The following is an 18,367-nucleotide window of genomic DNA, read 5'->3' on the forward strand; positions in this document are numbered from 1 at the left end:
CAGTGTCTCGTCTCCCGCTTTAAGCCAGCTGGGCTCGACCCTCCCCCCTCCCCCCAGTCTCGAGCTCAGCGTTTTGTGCACACTCAGCCTCCCCACTTAGTCTCCAGATCCTTACGGAGCAAATGCACGGGTCAGGCGAAGTGGGGATGGGCACCAGGCCATGAGTCCCAGGTCAAACAATCTGTTAACCTGAGACTTTGGGGAGGGGACTAGCGCTGGAGCTCTGAGCAGTGGTCGGTACGGGCTCTTTCTGCGCAGCCATGAAGTGGGCTCAGCATGGCTGGTTCTTGTCCACGGTGTTGCTGGCCAGGATTGGGTCAGAGCCGCTGCCACTGCTGGCCTACATAAGAAGGCCAGATTCAGTGAGCCAGATGCGCCACCACCACCTGGGAGAAGAGGGAGAGGAGGCGCTGCGAGGGAGCCCATTTCTCACATTGGGGCCAAACAAATGACTATATCTCTGCAAGTATTGCATTGGCAAATGTAACACTTTAACAATGTTCATTGGGACATGTGTGCATGTTCACCAAAAATTTCATCGAAATCTGTAGTGGGCAAGCCAGGCACTTTCCTGAACTATTTGACATGAAATGACCCTCCCCAAGTCCCAGGTCAACAAGTTGTTCCACCTGGGACTCATGGTCCGGTGGCCATCCCCACTTCGCCCGATCTGCATGTTTGCTAAGTAAGGATTGCATGGGGGCTGGGCGCGGAATGACCAGCAATGGTGTCACAAGCAGCCTGGTCAAGCCTTCCCAGCCTAGATTAGCTGCAAGTAGCCCTGGTTGTTGGTAGGATCGGCCTCCCGACGATCTGCTATTTCAGCTGCAGGGATTGCCATCACCTATTGCCGCCTCCATGCGCTCCATTAACCGCCTCCGCATCCCATGTTTGGCCTCTGCGTGCCCTGTTTTTGGCCTCTGGGCGTCCCATTTTCCACCCATTCCGGGTGGCGGGGATCAGAACAGGTGGAAAAGGGGTGTTGGTCTTACCTACAAGCCCTTTCTCTGGATGCTGATGGAGAATCCACACTTGGGTTGACACATGCCTTTCTGCCTAGAGTCTGAGTCCTCAATCTTTTGCCATGTCTCTCTGTCAACTACTGAGACCCCAGTTTCGATGAAGGCGTAGCCATCTGTTGGACTTATTTGTGGTGTTGGCTCTGCCCACCCCCAGACGCTGGACCAGACGGTCGCCAGGGTGGGAGTGAATTCTCTATTGGCATCCAGAGAAAGGACGTATCAGGTAAGACCAGTGCCCCTTCTCCAGTATGCCAGTTGGAGAATCCACCCTTGGGACATACCAAAGCCAGCTGTCCTGTGGGTGGGTAGCGATCTGGTCCTGAATCCCTGTATTTTATGCACCTGTTGGAGCACCCTCCAGCTTTGGTATGTCCCTTACCTGGACAGTCGCAGCCACACAGTCGAGAAAGGGGTGTTGGTCTTACCTGAGACGCCCTTTCTCATTGGTGGCAAGAGTCCAGCCCCACCCTGGGTACGTCTGGTCTGGGGCGCGGGCAGGGGGGAGATAATTGTTCTTATTCCACTTGCAGAGGCACGTCAGGTCTGTCAAGTTGACTTCACTGAAAGCTGGGGAAGACTGGCAAGGGAGGTGGAACTAAGCAGCTTTGACAGACTCGGTCCAATCAGCTAGGAGATGGAGTTAACCCTTACCTTGATTCTCTCGCCACCAATGAGAAAGGGCATCTCAGGTAAGACCAATGCCCCTTCTACTAAACAAGATCTTAAAAGTGAGCAAATATTCAGGATAAAAATTTAAGGCTAGGAATACAAGATGAAGTGCTAGGCAGTCAATACACAGTAGTAGTAACAATTATACAACAACAAAGCTTCATATATATGGTGATGGTAAGTAATTGAAGACTTTGGCTCCCTTGCTGGGTATAAAAATTAATGAGAAGGCACTACTAAGGCACTGAAGCTCTGAAGAAGAAGAAAAGCCAGCTGTGAGAGAGCAAAAGACTAAAATATATCGGACTTTACTGAACAGGATATAACAAACACATATTTCAAAATAATTACAATAAATTATGGAAGTAATTAAAACTAGAAAGGTGGAAAAGTTTAAAATTTTCTTGGTTAAGATTCACTGCAATAACAAAATGAATATTTTACCCAAGTTGAACTTTCTATTACAAACGGATTTTATTCAATTTCAGATAAAAATCTACATGATTAGCAAAGAGCATTTGACAAATTTGTATGCAGAAATGAAAGAATAGGAGTAAGATTCAGAATTTTGTAAAATTTAAAAGAAAGAATTCTTGAATCTCATATAATAAATTATCTCACAGCAAATTGCCAATTATGAATCGTAGAAATTTCCAAGGAGGATAATTATACAAGGAGTAAGCTTAGCTAATTGACATTATTTCTGTCTGTTGTACAAAAAAGCAAAACAAGAAAAGAATTTGAAGGGACATACTATAAGACAAAATTTGTTTAAAAACTTGCCAATGTGGTGTATCCAGATTTAGGAAATAATTTGAAAAATAAAAAGTTATCTTAAGATATGAGGGAGTTGGAGAAAGATAACATTTCAAATGCTTAAAACAAAAACCAACATAGCTTAGGGGTACATATTTATAAATTGATACTGAAATACAATATGGAGACCAAACAAATAAAAAATTGCCTGATAAACTAAATGCAAAACTTCAAAAATCAATTGATCTATAAAAAAAACTAAATTTACCCCATCTATAATTTTATGAAATATTGGCATATGAGTCCTGCCACTGATTGCCACAAAGCATAATATTAACAATGTTGGAAATGCCATAACAAAGAAGGAATATTGTATTCATGTAATTTCTATGTGAAAAATACCTCAAAGGCACCGGTAGGAAATATATCATCATATTTAAAAAATTCTCCAAAAATGAAATTTGAATTGAAAACACAGATACTTTTGTAGAGATAATTCCAGAGAAATGAAGATTTCATCATTTACTAAGATACAGTCTTCGACTTATGACCACAATTGATCCCAACATTTCTGTTGCTAAGCAAAATGTTGTTAAATGAGTTTTGCTCTATTTTATGACCTTCCTTGCCATAAGTATTAAGTGAGTCATTGCATTGTTAAATTGGTAACACAGTTGTTAAGTGAATCTGGCTTCCCCATTGACTTTGCTTGTCAGAAGGTTGCAAAAGATGATCATGAGTCAAGTTGCCAAGTGTCCGAATATTAATCACATGATACAAAGGTTGCAAGTGTGAAAAATGGTCATAAATAACTTTTTTCAGTGCCATTGTAACTTTGAATGGTCCCTAAAAGAACTGTTGTAAGTGAAGGACTACCTGTATAAAAATAAAGTCATAACACTGAAAAAGAGAAACCCTGATGAAGATAATAGATTGGGAATTTAAAATGAGATAATTAGTTGCAATAGCAAAATTGATAAGTATATACCCATCATAGAAATTTAACCAAATTTAACCAAATAATAGCTTTATGGTTTCTGTGATTTAAAACACAAACCAGCAGTAATTCTTCATATTTAGTGTAAAGTATAGATACCCAAATTGCAGTCGGGAATACAAATGAAAGGAAAAGAATGTGTTAATAGAAAGTTTTTTTCATAATACCTTTAAACTATATTCAGTTGCTATTTTTTTTATTTTCTTTTTAGATTGCATCCTTTCCCATTTTCTCAGTTGTAGATGTACAAAATAACTTTTTCTTTCTTCCATTTCTCAATAAATTCATAGATCTTGATCTTTGTTATCACTCATGGCTTTGGTTATTCAAGATTTTATTGTAACATTATTTGGTATTACTGAGAATAAAAAGATATATGTATTTGTCCAATTTTAAAGAACTGTCCTGGTAGAAAGCACACTTTCTACCTGTCACCATTCTATCTTACCAGGACCCTGATACATTTTTCCAGGTTGCCCAATTTTGTGCTACAGTATACTTACTATAACAACATTTTATGCAATGCTATTGAAAAAGGACTGGTTAATTGCAAGTGGCAAAAATAAATAAATAAATCATTTTGGTAAAATAGAAAAAGTTAATACAAATGCTGATAAAAAAGTAGGAGGAATACACTCTCTTATAAGAAGTTAATAAGAAAAGAAAAATAGTTGTGCATAAAGCTGTGCTTCTCTATGTGGGATTGAGAGTAGAATATTTCAGGTAATGATTGAGAGAGAATGAATGACAAATTTCAAAACAAGTATGGGTTGAGAGGAAATGGAACTTGAAAATACAAGAACTTAATATGATCCCCAAGAAAGGATAGACAAGTTTAAAGAAGAAAATACAGCATACAGATAGTATAGGAATATTGTTGGGAGGATAAAAAGAGACTGAGTTTTATAGGAAACATGTAAAATAAATTTAATGAGATATCCTTTTCTGTGTCTACTTATGTTTCTCCAGCATTCTTTTTCCTGTCCTTTGTATAAATGTAGTAGAAGATTGGTTCCCTCCTCCCCTCTCTCATGTATGTATGTATATATGTATATACAATTATTCATAAAATTTAAGAACTACTGTATATTTAGAATATGTTTTGCTTATTAATTATTGGTTCTGCTTTCTTCTCTTTCATGGGACAGCTATTACCTTTTCTGTAAATATTTCCTGTGTAAATATATGAATGAGAAATAAGTTTATATAATTCTGTCAGTTTTCAAAAATATTTTCTTGCACTGTAATACAGTACAGTTTGAAGTTATAAAATATATTGCAATATTAAGAGATAAAAGTAAAATTTCTAAACTTATCTTTACATCTAAATTTCTAAATTAATACACACACACATCTTAGAACAAAACATTATATATTTTGATTTCATTTAACATTTCATTTAAGAATTTTAGCTTTTTAAAAATTTAAGGTTTGTGTATTTTTCTATTTAGAGTTGAATCCAACTCAGTGGAATATAATCAATCAATTCATCACAGATAATCTTGCCTTAACAACAATTGAGCCCAAAATTTATGTTGCTAAGAGAGACATTTGCAAAGTGAATTTTACCCCATTTTACAACCTTTCTTGTCACAGTTGTTAAGTGAATCATTGCAGTTGTTAACTTAGTATCCCTGTTGTTAATTGAATCTGGCCTCTCCATTGACTTTGTTTGTCAGAAGGTTGCAAAAGCTGATCACATGACCATGGGACAGGGCAATTGTCATAAATATGAACCAGTTGCTATGTATCCGAATTTGACCATGTGACCAGTGGGGATGCTGCAATGGTCATAAGTGTGGAAAAACTATCATAAGTCACTTTTTTCAGTGCCGTTGTAACTAAACAAACTGTTGTAAGTTGAGGACTATCTGTATGTATGATTCAGATGCTGTCTTACAGAGATCTGTATTAGCTACGATTCTCTATGAATGTCTTAATCTGTAAACAAATTAGAAGATGGAAATTCTATTTAATGGAAACCAGAAATATACTGCTGAAGTGATACAAAATGAGAAAATACTTCTTTTTGGTTTTCTGCAAGTCATGTTTTATGAAGTCTGGAACAAATAGGCCACTTTTTCTAATCAATAAATGAAGAAAGCAAATTAAAACAATTAAATGAAAAGGGAACATTTGAGAGCTTTAAACCAGTAGATAGATTAATCAGGTTTTTTTTTTCGGACCCCTGTTGAAAGGTGTCAATTGCTTTCTTGAACAAATATTGAATATACTGCTTATTCTCTCAGATAAGGATTTCCCTGTGAAGAAATGATTATATAGAATGCAGGTAGTCTTTGATCAGCTTTTCTTTCTGGAGGTGCAAGTGATTTCTGTAGCATGGATAGCACAGCTGCAAGCCTAATTTAGAGTTCTTATTTTAACTATCCAATGAGGGAACTACATCTGTGTTTATCTATCCATATAATGAGATGGACAGAGGCCGTTTTTTATGTGTCTCCATTATCTGAAATATACTTTGTAATAAGAAATAGATAGTTCCTTCTCCTCAGCAAAAGGTGTCCTAATTGTGGAATAGCTAGTATCTAATTTACTCTTCATTTAAAATCGGACATTAATAAGGATGTGTGATTTAAAGGTGTACTGGATTTTCATTAGAAGCGGGAATATTTTAAAGATACAAATCTATATAATGAGAATCATGATTACAAGTTGGAAAATCCAGGCTTAATTCCCAATCTGACCACTAGATTTTATAGTTAACAATGGACTGATCATTGAAGGAAAACTATAATCTGTGGTAGCCAAAAATCCATCTGATGAACTGAATGAACTAATATATGATTTTAAATAAAATATATTAATTTGAAAAGGTGCCATCAAATTCCTCCTTTTTTTTTTATTAGTCCAAATCTCAATACCCCAACCTGCCCAATGTACATCTTCTTGAGCTCCTAGATGAAAAGCTGATTTTTGCCTCAGAAAAATTTCCCAATTGATCTGTAGTTGATTCAGGTTTCTAGAGGGCCAGGATAATTTCAAATTAAAAGGCAGGCAGCATCTATGTTTAGCCATAGAAACAGTGGAATTCAAAACAAGCCTTTTCTGGTCTTTCTACAACTACAGAAGTGCATGGGATAGCAGTCCATGCTGTTATTACCTATAATCGGGTGGGCTGCTGCGGGTTTGGGGTTCAGAAGACCCCCTTAGCTGTGCAGTTCAGAGAATCTCAAATCCCACTCCTGGCTCGCCCTGCCCACCCCGTCCCACCCCTCCCAGGAGTCCCCACGTGGCCCATTTTGGATGCAGGTAAGGGCATGCGCGGAGGTTGGGAAGGATGAAAATCGGGCTTCCCGAAAGTTTGGGAAGCCCAGAAATGGTCCTGTTTCCGGCTTCCAGAGAACCTCCGGAGCCTGGGGAGGCCGTTTTTGCCCTCCCAGAAGCTTGAGTAAAGCCTCCAGAGCCCAGGGAGGGCAAAGACACCCCTCCCCGCTGTGATGCAGGAGGCCGACTGGGCCATGCCCACCATGGTCATGCCCACCCAGCAACTGCACAGAGAACCCTTCGCTAACATTTTTGAAGCCCATCCTTGCCTATAATGCATAAAAAATTGCCCTCCAAAAAAGAAACTTTCATTGCAAAACTCCAAAATTAAGAATACTTCTTTTATAGTTCAACCAAAACAGAGGCTCAGCAGAGAAGCAAGCAACAGCTCTGCATTTACTAACCAGTCCATAATAAACATACCAGCAAAAATACTTCTCTGTGTTCAAAACTTAGCAAGCAGCCTGAAAGCTGAATAGTGCAACATTTGTAACATAATTGGTTGCATGGTGTACCTGAAAAATAAGAGCACAGTACAAATAGTATATAATGTTACCTTTCAGGGGCTAAAGATGCAGCAAAAACATAGTTGCACATACTCAATAAGCAGAAAATAATCTTTTTATCTGCAAGATCTGAACATAAGCTCTTCTCTCCCCAACCCTTTTCTTCCTTCAACCAGTGATAACAAAAAAATACCACATGTAGGTGATAAATATATGAATAATATATGGCAAATAAATATATAAACACTCATGGCATTGAAATTTTCTTAAAGTACCCAATCAGAGGACATTAAAACATGAATAAAAATAACACTGGTCAAAAAAATAAAGGGAACACTTAAACAACACAATGTAACTCCAAGTCAATCACACTTCTGTGAAATCAAACTGTCCACTTAGCTAGCAACACTGATTGACACTCAATTTCACATGCTGTTGTGCAAATGGAATAGACACGAGGTGGAAAGCATAGGCAGTTAGCAAGACATCCCCAATAAAGGAGTGGTTCTGCAGGTGGTGACCACAGACCACTTCTCAGTTCCGATGCTTTCTGGCTGATGGTTTGGTCACTTTTGAATGCTGGTGGTGCTTTCACTCTAGCGGTAGCATGAGATGGAGTCTACAACCCACACAAGTGGCTCAGGTAGTGCAGCTTATCCAGGATGGCACATCAATGCGAGCTGTGGCAAGAAGGTTTGCTGTGCCTGTCAGCGTAATGTCCAGAGCATGGAAGCGCTATCAGGAGACGTGAAGGAGGCCATAGGAGGGCAACAACCCAGCATCAGGACTGCTACCTCCGCCTTTGTGCAAGGAGGGACAGGAGGAGCACTGCCAGAGCCCTGCAAAATGACCTCAATTGGGCCACAAATGTGCATGTGGCTGCTCAAACGGTCAGAAATAGATTCCATGAGGGTGGTATGAGGGCCCGACATCCACAGGTGGGGGTTGTGCTTACAGCCCAACACCGTGCAGGACGTTTGGCATTTGCCAGAGAACACCAAGATTGGCACATTCGCCACTGGTGCCCTGTGCTCTTCACAGATGAAAGCAAGTTCACACAGAGCACAGGTGGCAGACGTGACAGGGTCTGGAGATGCCATGGAGAATGTTCTGCTGCCTGCAACATCCTCCAGCATGACTGGTTTGGCAATGGGTCAGTAATGATGTGGGGTGGCATTTCTTTAGGGGGCCGCACAGCCCTCTATGTGCTCGCCAGAGGTAACCTGACTACCATTAGGTACTGAGATGAGATCCTCAGACCCCTTGTGAGACCATATGCTGGTGCGGTTGGCCCTGGGTTCCTCATAATGCAAGACAATGCTAGACCTCATGTGGCTGGAGTGTGTCGGCATTTCCTGCAAGACAACGGCATTGATGCTATGGACTGGCCCGCCCGTTCCCCAGACCTGAATCCAATTGAGCACATCTGGGACATCATGTCTCGCTCCAGCCACCACTGCACCAGACTGTCCAGCAGTTGGGGGATGGTTTAGTCCAGGTGTGGGAGGAGATCTCTCAGGAGACCATCCACCACCTCATCAGGAGCATGCCCAGGCATTGTAGGGATGTCATACAGGCCCGTGGAGGCCACACACACTACTGAGCCTCATTTTGACTTGTTTTAAGGACATTACATCAAAGCTGGATCAGCCTGTAGTTTTTTTTTTCTACTTTAATTTTGAGTGTAACTCCAAATCCAGACCTCCATGGGTTGCTAAATTTGATTTCCATTGATAATTTTTGTGTGATTTTGTTGTCAGCACATTCAACTATGTAATGAACAAAGTATTTAATAAGAATATTTCATTCATTCAGATCTAGGATGTCTTATTTTTGTGTTCCCTTTATTTTTTGAGCAGCGTATATAGGTTTTCATGTGTCCATAAGGTATAGGAAGCTACAGTTAAAATACAGTATTTTGAGAATTTGCATCCAACAAATTAGTTTTCAGAAAGAGTAAAAAGAAATCCAGTATAATAAAGATTGATATGTCAGAATCAGAGATAGTGTCCCTATTCAGTGATATAAATTTCTGTCTGGCTATATTCTGATGGTAGCTAACATTTTCAACAGGTAAACATATAATGTTAAAACTTACTTTATTTTAACATTTTTAAAAAGTGGATCTCATAGTTATTCTCATTTGGGTTTCTTTGGAAGGCAAGTGTGTAACACTTTGGAATCTTAGCAGGTTTTAGGAACAAGATATATTTAATGTCAGGGTTCTGATGGATGCTCTAATAAATTCATGAGCCTCGAGCCAAGTTTCAAAAGAAATTCAATTATTTATTAGGAGCAACATGTCGACATTTTCCCTAAGTGCAGTCAGCTCTGCCCTACGTAATTTACTGGCCGCCTATGACCCTGTTTTCTCCCTCCTCCCAGAGTGTGTCATAAATCACATTCTCCAAGGAAGCACTTTTGCAGGCTGTTGAAAACACACCTCTCCAATTGGGCTTGGTAACCTGAGACACCATCTGCTCCATCAGATTTCTCCCCCCCTCCCCCCGCTTATGGCAACTCAAGAGCAAGCCAGGAATGCTTTATGAGTTGACATTTAACAGGAATCTCTTCATGCCTTGAAAACTGCCAGGTATATTTGGTTATCAAACAGTAAATGTTTAGATTTTGTTCTTGAATTAATATGGTGTTATAACATCGGATGTAACTCAAAAGGGATGATCCGTAGTTCTGTTGCTGGACTGTTGAGCTAAACTAGAGATTATTACTGATTTCTGGTTTCACCTACTTGAAATATCTGCTTGGCGATATATAAAACTCACATAATAACTGAACAGTTTGGACTGGCCAATTCAGTAGCCTCTAAGATACCTGAAGTTTTAGCTTTCCAAGAGGCCCAACTCCTTGAACAATTCAGTTTTATAGGATAGTAAACTGACATGAAATCAGCATTAATAATTGAACTCTGGAATGAAAGTTAAAGAATCTAATTTTGGAAAATCAGAAGTTCCAGGTATTAAACAAAAATGACTTATATTTATGATTTTAAAATGGTATTAATTCATCACAAAATATTATTTTATATTTATATAATTCTTAAGAGAATGTTTTAAAAGTAATGGAATTCAGTTTACATTAGTGCTATAAGACATTTGATGTATTTATTGCTTATATAATTTAGATATTGGCCTATTGAAATATTGTCTTGAATTAAAATTACCACCTTTTTTTTTTTTAAGAACAAGTTTTATTGATTTTTAAAGACAAACAAAACATAGCACATAGAGGTATAAAACCTCCTTTCCAAGAACTACCCATAAACTTCAACAAGACAAACAAGGCATTATTCTTTAAAATATGGTTCCACATTATCACACTTAAAGCAAAACATTGGAGAAAAAAAAATTACTTATCATTTATACATATCTTTTCCCAATTTCTCTCCCTTTAATTTCATTTCTCCGAGGTTTTATTAATTTAGAATCAAACATAGATAATCCACACACTAAACATAAAACATAAAACTTCTTTTGAAAAGTGACTTGGCCCCAGGTTACATCTTTTTTGACAGACCTATATCAAATTCATGCCCACCTTATATACCCTTCATATCTTATTAACCATTTTGTATTTTCTATATAACTTCTCCCATCTTTTCACTCTCTTAATTATATTTTATTTATTTCATCTTATTTCAAAGTCATTATACTTATATCTTTTGTCCGTTCTTTACCACACATCTATGTATCTCTTCCTTTAACAAAAATTTCCCTGTAGTCGCTTTTGAAGTATGACTCCTCCTAAAATAAAGCTTAAAATAATACATAATTTCCATCCTGATTCTGCTTAGTACCTTCTACATATTAAATCTTAACATAAAAGAATAATAAACTTATAGTATAATTAAATATATAATTTCTATTCTAATTCTAATTCTGATAAGTACATTGTTTTAAAATAGAAAAAATAAAATACTAAAGTTATGATAATATTAAAACACTAACAAATTAAACTTTAACTAAGCATTAATCATTTAACAAGTCTCCTAATATTTAATCAAATATCAACATCCATCATTATTAAACATTAATATTTCATTAAATATTCCAATAAACTGTTCCAAATACAAATACTACAATACTATCTTATGCACTCTTGCAGAATCATCTTTAATTATAAGCTATCTATCATCCTTCATCTCTAAAAAAAAAAAACTTTTTTAAAGAAAAAATCTTGTCCTAACCCATGGCTTTTTTTTTCTTTTTCCCTCCCTTTCTTCTCCAATCTGGTCTTTTTGCCCCCTCCTCTCCTCTCCCCCTTTTAAGTTTCCCTCTCTGTTGTAATTCTCTTTTCAATTGCTTTCTAACATTGTACCTTCTTTTCATCCTATTTTTCTTTTTCTTGGTTGTTTTATTAAATCTTAAATTCTCCTTTTCCCTTCCTCCCTTCCCATTTTCTTTCTTAATCAAACTTTTTAGTCCATTAAAGATGGCTTCTTCCTTTTCTTCTTCTTCTTCTCCTTCTCCTTCCTCCAGTGTTTGCTGGTACATAGAAACCGCCATTTCTAAAAATGGAAGGCAGCTCCCAGAGAATCCTTGCCACTTTGTTGTCTTTCTTTTAATTTTTCATATTCCATTTTCAGTTCATCAACCGGTGGTACCATTATAGGTTTTTTTAAAAAACAACAACAACAACCCAGATGCTTTCAATCTTGAAGTAATTTCCAAATGTCAGAGTTATCAAACAATCCAAACAAGCAAAACTTTTTTCCTCTTCTTCTCTTTACAGTTTTTTCTCCAGAGGCAAAATCCCAGATATATTTTAAAAGCCGTATTACCATTAATTAATGGTCTTGTAATCTTCAAGGCGTCTCCTCCAACAAAGTTTAGAAAGTTTTTTTTTTTTTAGTCCTCCCCCTCCCACTTATAACAAAGAGCTTATTTTTACCTTTAGAGAGCAAGTTTTTCTATGCTCCTTTGCTTTCTCCGTAGGGAGGGGGAGTGAACTTTCCTTCAGCACTTTCGCCGATGTAACAGATTCTTTTGGAAACAAATGAATCAATCCAAAGTCAGGTTTCCAGGGTGTTTTAAAAATAACATAATGTCGTGGTTTAGCCAAGAAAACTTCTCCTTCTAAAACTTCCTCCTGCACAAACTTATCCGGTTGAAGAATCCTTTATGGCTGCCGAGACAGCCGCTCATCCGTCTCGGGAAAAAGGAGTCTAGCCGGCTGGGGAAGGGGGTGCGATGTCCCCAGACCCCTGCCCGGATCTCCTCTATCTTCCGCTGCCCCTTCAGGGCAGCGACAACCCCCAAATCCAGTTGGATCGGGGGTACCTTGACGGCGAGCGCAGCAGGGACCCGCAGAGAAGCGGATTCCTGCCGCCGCCGAAGCCTTACAACCGGAAGTCAAAATTACCACCTTTGTTAATATAAACTTTACAAGAAAAAGCTGTAAGTATTTGGGGGTGTTGTTAAATTATATCACTAAAATACAGAATTTGTCATCTGATGAAGAGCTTTGGTTTTGCTAAACATGATAATTAACAAACAAAATAATTAAAATTAGCAAAATATTTAAAAATTTAAAAATGAGCAATTGGAATATTATTATGTAATTGGAAATATTATGAAAAATCTAATTTCCTGGATATGAATTTATTACTTGATAAGTGCCTAAAAATGAGGCAGTATGTTTCTACATGGTCAGTATTTAACAATAAGCTTTAATGGTTGAATTAATGTTTTATTTGTAGTTATTGTATGGATAACTATAATCTTTTTGTCACATTTGTTATTTTAATCACTGTAATATATTTAGTTTTATTATTCACATAATATATATTCTGCTGTAAAAAAAAAATCTGTTAAAATGTCCGTCAAAATGCATCAAAAAGAGATACAGAAAGTCAGTGCCAAATGAATAGTAGTTACAGCCAGTCCTCAAAGTTAAGTTTGCAAAATGGGGGGGAGAGGGAGAGCTTAAATTTTTAGAAACGAGTGGTATGTACATACATATGCAGTGGATATTTCAAAAATCTACATGGTCTTTAATATTGCTGTAGATCTCTTAGCAGCCTCTCAGACTAGTCTTCTAGTTTTTTGATCAATTTTGGAGGGCCATCTGTTTCTTGATAATGTCACTGTTGTGCTATATTTTCTCCAGTTGTTGATGACTGTCTTCACTGTGTTCCATGATATATCCAATTCCTTGGAAATGTTTTGTGCCCTTCTCTTGACTGATATCTTCCAATGAGATCCCTTTGATACTTTGCAAGCTCTCTACAGACTATGGGTTTCGGCTGTAGAGGGAAACTGTCAGAAAAATCCTACTAGAACAGCTGTACTTTATATGGGCTTGATCAGAGTCACTTTAATGGATGGCAGGCTGATTACTATTAATATCAGTTTGAATGTGCTTGGTTAATTCTAAACACAACCACATCCCTACTTATAAGAGGGTGTGGAGAGTTATGCTGCATCATTATTTTAGTTTTTTATTTGTTATGTTCCCTCCTAATAGATTTCAATTTATTTTTAATTGAATTGTACTGCTTATAGGTTATATTAAAGTTGAAAAAAATTCTGAAGTATCAGTTATCTTTGTCTATATTTACATGGTAAAAACATGGTATGTGGATGTGTACAATGGATTTATATCCATTGTAATGTCAGAATAAAACAAGGACATGTTAAAAATAATAAAAAACAGTAGGCATGGAAGCATCAAAATGATTTCTGGTTTAAAATAAGTTAATATATGTGAAAAAAGATGGTAGTAAAGTTGTGTTTCTTTCATGGGAAAATTCCAGAGCAACAGGATGTCACTGAAGGGGCCTCATATCTCATTTCCTTCCAGGAAATTAGAAAATGAAGTAGACATGAGTGTAAGTATACCTTGTTGGAGAGGATCACTCCTTGTTTATTAAGGGCTGGAGCATACTTCCAATAAGAAAGAAATGTGTTTTTCACTGACTAAAAGTTTTCAAAACATTTTCATAGTTTGTATTACAGTTTTCAAGTTTCCAAAGGATCACATACCAAGTTTCTTATATTCAGAATGGGTACCTTGGCTGGTGTGTTCACAGAATACGAAAGTGATAGAGATTCAGTATATGGGAACAATAAGGAGTTCAGCAGTACCCTCCCCGTTACCACTTTGGCCCATGTGGTCCAATCCAAAGTCACAGAGTTGAAAGAAAGAAATGTATAAAATACAATAGCCTGTTTGATTACCAGAGTTCAGTTTATGTCATTCGTCCATCTCCTACCTATTTGTGCTTCAGAAAGGTAGCAAATCAGATATATGTGATCTTGAAGAGGAATGCAAACTTTTTATAATTTTATTTCTTTCTTTTTGAAACATTTGTACAATTAGTAACTGTGAGAGCAATCTTGGAGTCTTAGTGGACAGCCAGCTAAATATGAACCAGCAGTGTGCAGCAGCAACCAAAAAAGCTAATGCAATCCTAAGTTGCATTAACAGAGGGGTACAATCAAGATCAAGTGAGGTACTAATACCACTCTATAAAGCCTTAGTAAGACCACACCTAGAGTACTGTATCCAGTTTTGGTCACCGCACTATAAAAGAGAATGTTGAGACTCTAGAAAAAGTGCAGAGAAGAGCAACCAGGATGATTAGGGGGACTGGAGGCTAAAACATATGAAGAACAGTTACAGGAACCGGGCATGGCTAGTCTAGTGAAGAGAAGGACCAGGGGAGATATGATAGCAGTCTTCCAATATTTGAGGGGCTACCACAGAGAGGAAGGGGACAAGCTATTTTCTAAAGCGCCTGTAGGCCAGACAAGGAATAATTGATGGAAACTGAACAAGGTGAGATTTAACCTGGAAATAAAGAGAAACATTCTGACAGTGAGAACAATCAACCAATGGAATAGCTTTTCCTCGGAAGTTGTGGGAGCTTCATCACTTGAGACTTTTAAGATGAGATTGGACTGCCATCTGTCAGAAAAGTTATAGGGTCTCCTGCTTGAGCGGGGAGTTGGACTAGATGACCTATAAGGTCCCTTCCAATTCTGATTATCTGTTAAATTTTTTAAATCCTGTATTTAACTGAAACATAGTCATTTGTCTATCCAGTTACAAGTAGCTTTTAGTTTCCTATTTCACTCTGTAAGAATGATTCCACAATATTTAACTATCAAAATAGAACGACATAAAAATATAATCTTCTGCCATTAGTACCTTTGAATCTAATGCAATATTTGAAAAGCATTTCTTTAGAATGTTTAAAGATTCCCATTCCTGGAAAAAAACCCAACCTGGCAGTAATTCAAAAAAACCTGGTCATATACATCAAACTGCTCTATATTTACCTGAGAAATTGTGCCCCCTGGTTACTGTGTTTCCCCCCCTAACCTCAACGGGGCTAGATTTGCAACAAAGGCCATAGCTTCATCAGTCGTGGCTTGACATTTGTTCTGGTTTAAGCATTGGCAAGCTGATGGCAGTGGAAGGTAGCCTCTGCCTCTGTTCGAGGACACAGGCTATTTGGAGAGTTCTTGGACCCTCTCCTCGTGGAAACTAGAGACAAACAGAAGATTTTACCTTCCCTTTCCAGGAGGTCTGAATTCTGCCCAATTCCCTATTTCAAACAATCCTCTTTCCAGGTAGACTCTGGGCCAGGTTTTCAGCGGTCACAGAAACAGCCTTTTCTGCGTCAGGATCAGCAGCAGGAGTGTGCAGGCAAGGGCAGACCTCAGTATTCCGGCAGGTGGCCCTTTCGTAGGAAGGAAGTTGCCTTTTTTGTCATTTGTGTTGATTGCATCTCCAGCCCTCCCATTGGAGGCCGTTTGGCCCATTTTGCCAGTAGATGGGAGGAAATTACTTAGGATGCCTGGGTTCTGTGTACAGTGAGGTCTGGCCTCTTCCTGGAGTTCCTCTCCCTCACCCGAGGTTCTTTACTGCTTGCCCCATCTCAAGGAATAACGCAAGGAAGGTTCTCATGGAAACTGCCATTCAACATCTGGGTATTCAGGTGGTTCCTGCGGACCAACAAGGGCAGGGATTTTATTCCAGGCTCTTTGTAATTCCAAAGGCTTCAGGGGGTGGGGGTTGAGGGCAATTCTAGACCTGAAGAGGCTTACCTCATCTACAGGCATTTTAATTGATGTGAGGAAATTGCCCTCCCGAATGCAAAATTGTATATTCTGGAGAATGTTTGGGAGAGCAATTTCCTCACATCAATTGACTTGACAGAGGCCTACCTTCATGTCCCAATTTGTCTTTCGCACCGGTGCTTCCTTTGTTTCTGTTACTCAGGACATCACTACCAATACCAGGCCCTGCCTTTTGGGTTATCGTCGGCACCCAGAGTTATTACTAAGCTGTTGGCAGCCTTGGCAGCATATTTATGTGCCATTCCTGTATGTGTGCAATGCTGTCTGGCTGACATCTTAATCCAGTCATCTTTGGAGTGCGCGGCTGGAAGGACTTTCAGACCATGGTCACAGTCTTACAGACCCGTGGGTTTTCCATAAATACCAAGAAAAGCCATTTGTCCCTTCACCAACCGTTTTGCTCCATCTGGGGACAACCAACTATCTCATGCAAGGTTTTTCTCTCCCAGGAATGTTGGGTGAGCTTGCAGACCTTAGCAGGGAGGATCCAGAGAGAAAGAACTCTCTCGCTGGCACTTCCCTTGCAGCTCCTGGGCAAGATGGTGTTCTGCATCTCCATTGTTCCATGGGCACGTCTACACTCCAGGACGCTGCAGTGGTTCCTCCTGCCTTATCAAAGGGCAGTCAGAAGCCACTCCTTGTTCAAGGTCTGAGTTCTGAAGTCTGTGACATGTTCATTTTGGTGGTGGCAATCCCAGGTCATCTGCACCCTATTCAAGGAGCCCAACAGGCTCACCATCACGACCGGTGCCAGCCTTTTCGGCTGGGGAGTACATCTGCTGTCAGAGATCTCAGGCAGAGAAGTCCAGGAACATCAATTGGCTGGAGTTGAGAGCTGTCCATCTGCTCTCAGGCACTTCTAAAACATGGTGGGGGGACTCATATCCTCATAATGACAGACAATGTGGCTATCAAGGCCCACATAAACCGACAAGGGAGTATATGGTCCCAGTCCCTCATGCTGGAAGCAGAAGGCTTAGGCCTCTGGGCAGAGAAACCATCTTTTGTCCATTCGGGCAGAACACATCTCCGGGGTTGACAATGTGCGGGTGGACTGGCACAGCAGGGCCAGGATTGACCATGTGGAGTAGAGCCTGCACCCTTCTCTTTTCCACGAGATGACAAGGTGATTCGGCAAGCCTGTCGTGGATTTGTTTGCCATTCCAAGCAATGCACACCTGCCCAGGTACTTCACCAGGTTCGTCACTCCAGGGGCGGAGGGGACCAATAAGTCGGTGGCCTCATGTACGCTGTTCCTCCTCTTTCTCTATTGCCGGTCGTGATACGGAAGGTTCTGGCGGAGAGGGCGGAGGTCATCTTCCTAGCTCCTTATTGGCCTTGCCATCCTTCGTTTGCAGACCTGATTAATCTGTCAGTGGCTCTGGCTTGGAGAATTCCACAGGACAAGATTGCACTGCACCAGGAAACCCTGCTCCACCCAGAGCCACAGTGGTTGCAACTAGCTGCCTGGTGCTTTGGTGGAGCTCTCTGAGGTAGGATAATCTTTTCTCCCAGGGTTATCCAGACAATACAGGCTTCCAGGAATACTTTCCACAAATTGTATTTATGATGCAACTTGGAAGGCCTTTTGTCTGTGGTGCTCCAGATCAAATTCCTTCCTACAGCGTGGTCTATAGCGCACATCCTGGAGTTTCTCCAAGAGGGCCTTGATAAAGGGCTCTCATCTAATATCGTTTCTGACAGGTAGCAGCCCTGTCCTTGGTTCTGACTTATGGAAAGTTGGGATCCTTAGTGCATCATATCACAGTGTGCAGATTCATCAAGGGAGCCACGAACCTACGGCCTCCAGTGGTACACAGGTACCCCTTATGTGACCTGGCTAAAGTATTACAGTCTCTTACTAGGGCTCCATTCGAGCCAGACAGGTCTCAGAGGTGGCTGCTCTGTCGGTTTGTGAGGACCTATGTATATTTCATCCAGACAGGGTGGTCCTGAGGTTGGATCCAGCCTTCATCCCGAAAGTGAACTCGTGGTTTCATAGGGCACATGAACTGATCCTGCCAAACT

General features: G+C 39.5%; 1 protein-coding gene across 13 annotated transcripts in view; it reads left to right on the forward strand.

The window, feature by feature from the left end:
- DYRK1A (dual specificity tyrosine phosphorylation regulated kinase 1A) overlaps positions 1-18,367 on the forward strand; it is a 154,791-nt gene that overhangs the window by 70,411 nt on the left and 66,013 nt on the right. For 2 of the 13 annotated variants that reach the window (XM_087937624.1, XM_087937620.1), the window contains exon 4: positions 1,061-1,711. The exons of 5 other annotated variants lie outside the window; for them this stretch is intronic. Coding sequence is in view for 5 of the 8 variants with exons in the window: in XM_087937620.1 (XP_087793746.1) it covers positions 1,657-1,711 (55 nt within the window). In the remaining 3 variants the exon portion in view is untranslated. Of the gene's footprint in view, positions 1-1,060; positions 1,712-4,413; positions 4,486-18,367 lie in introns of all 13 variants that reach the window. 6 more of the 13 variants (XM_087937623.1, XM_087937617.1, XM_087937618.1 and 3 more) reach the window with 6 other exon arrangements.

This window comes from Pseudonaja textilis, chromosome 7 (genome assembly GCF_049901715.1).
Source record: "Pseudonaja textilis isolate UNSWEBS1 chromosome 7, rPseTex1.2, whole genome shotgun sequence".
In the NCBI taxonomy this organism is placed as follows: domain Eukaryota; kingdom Metazoa; phylum Chordata; class Lepidosauria; order Squamata; family Elapidae; genus Pseudonaja; species Pseudonaja textilis.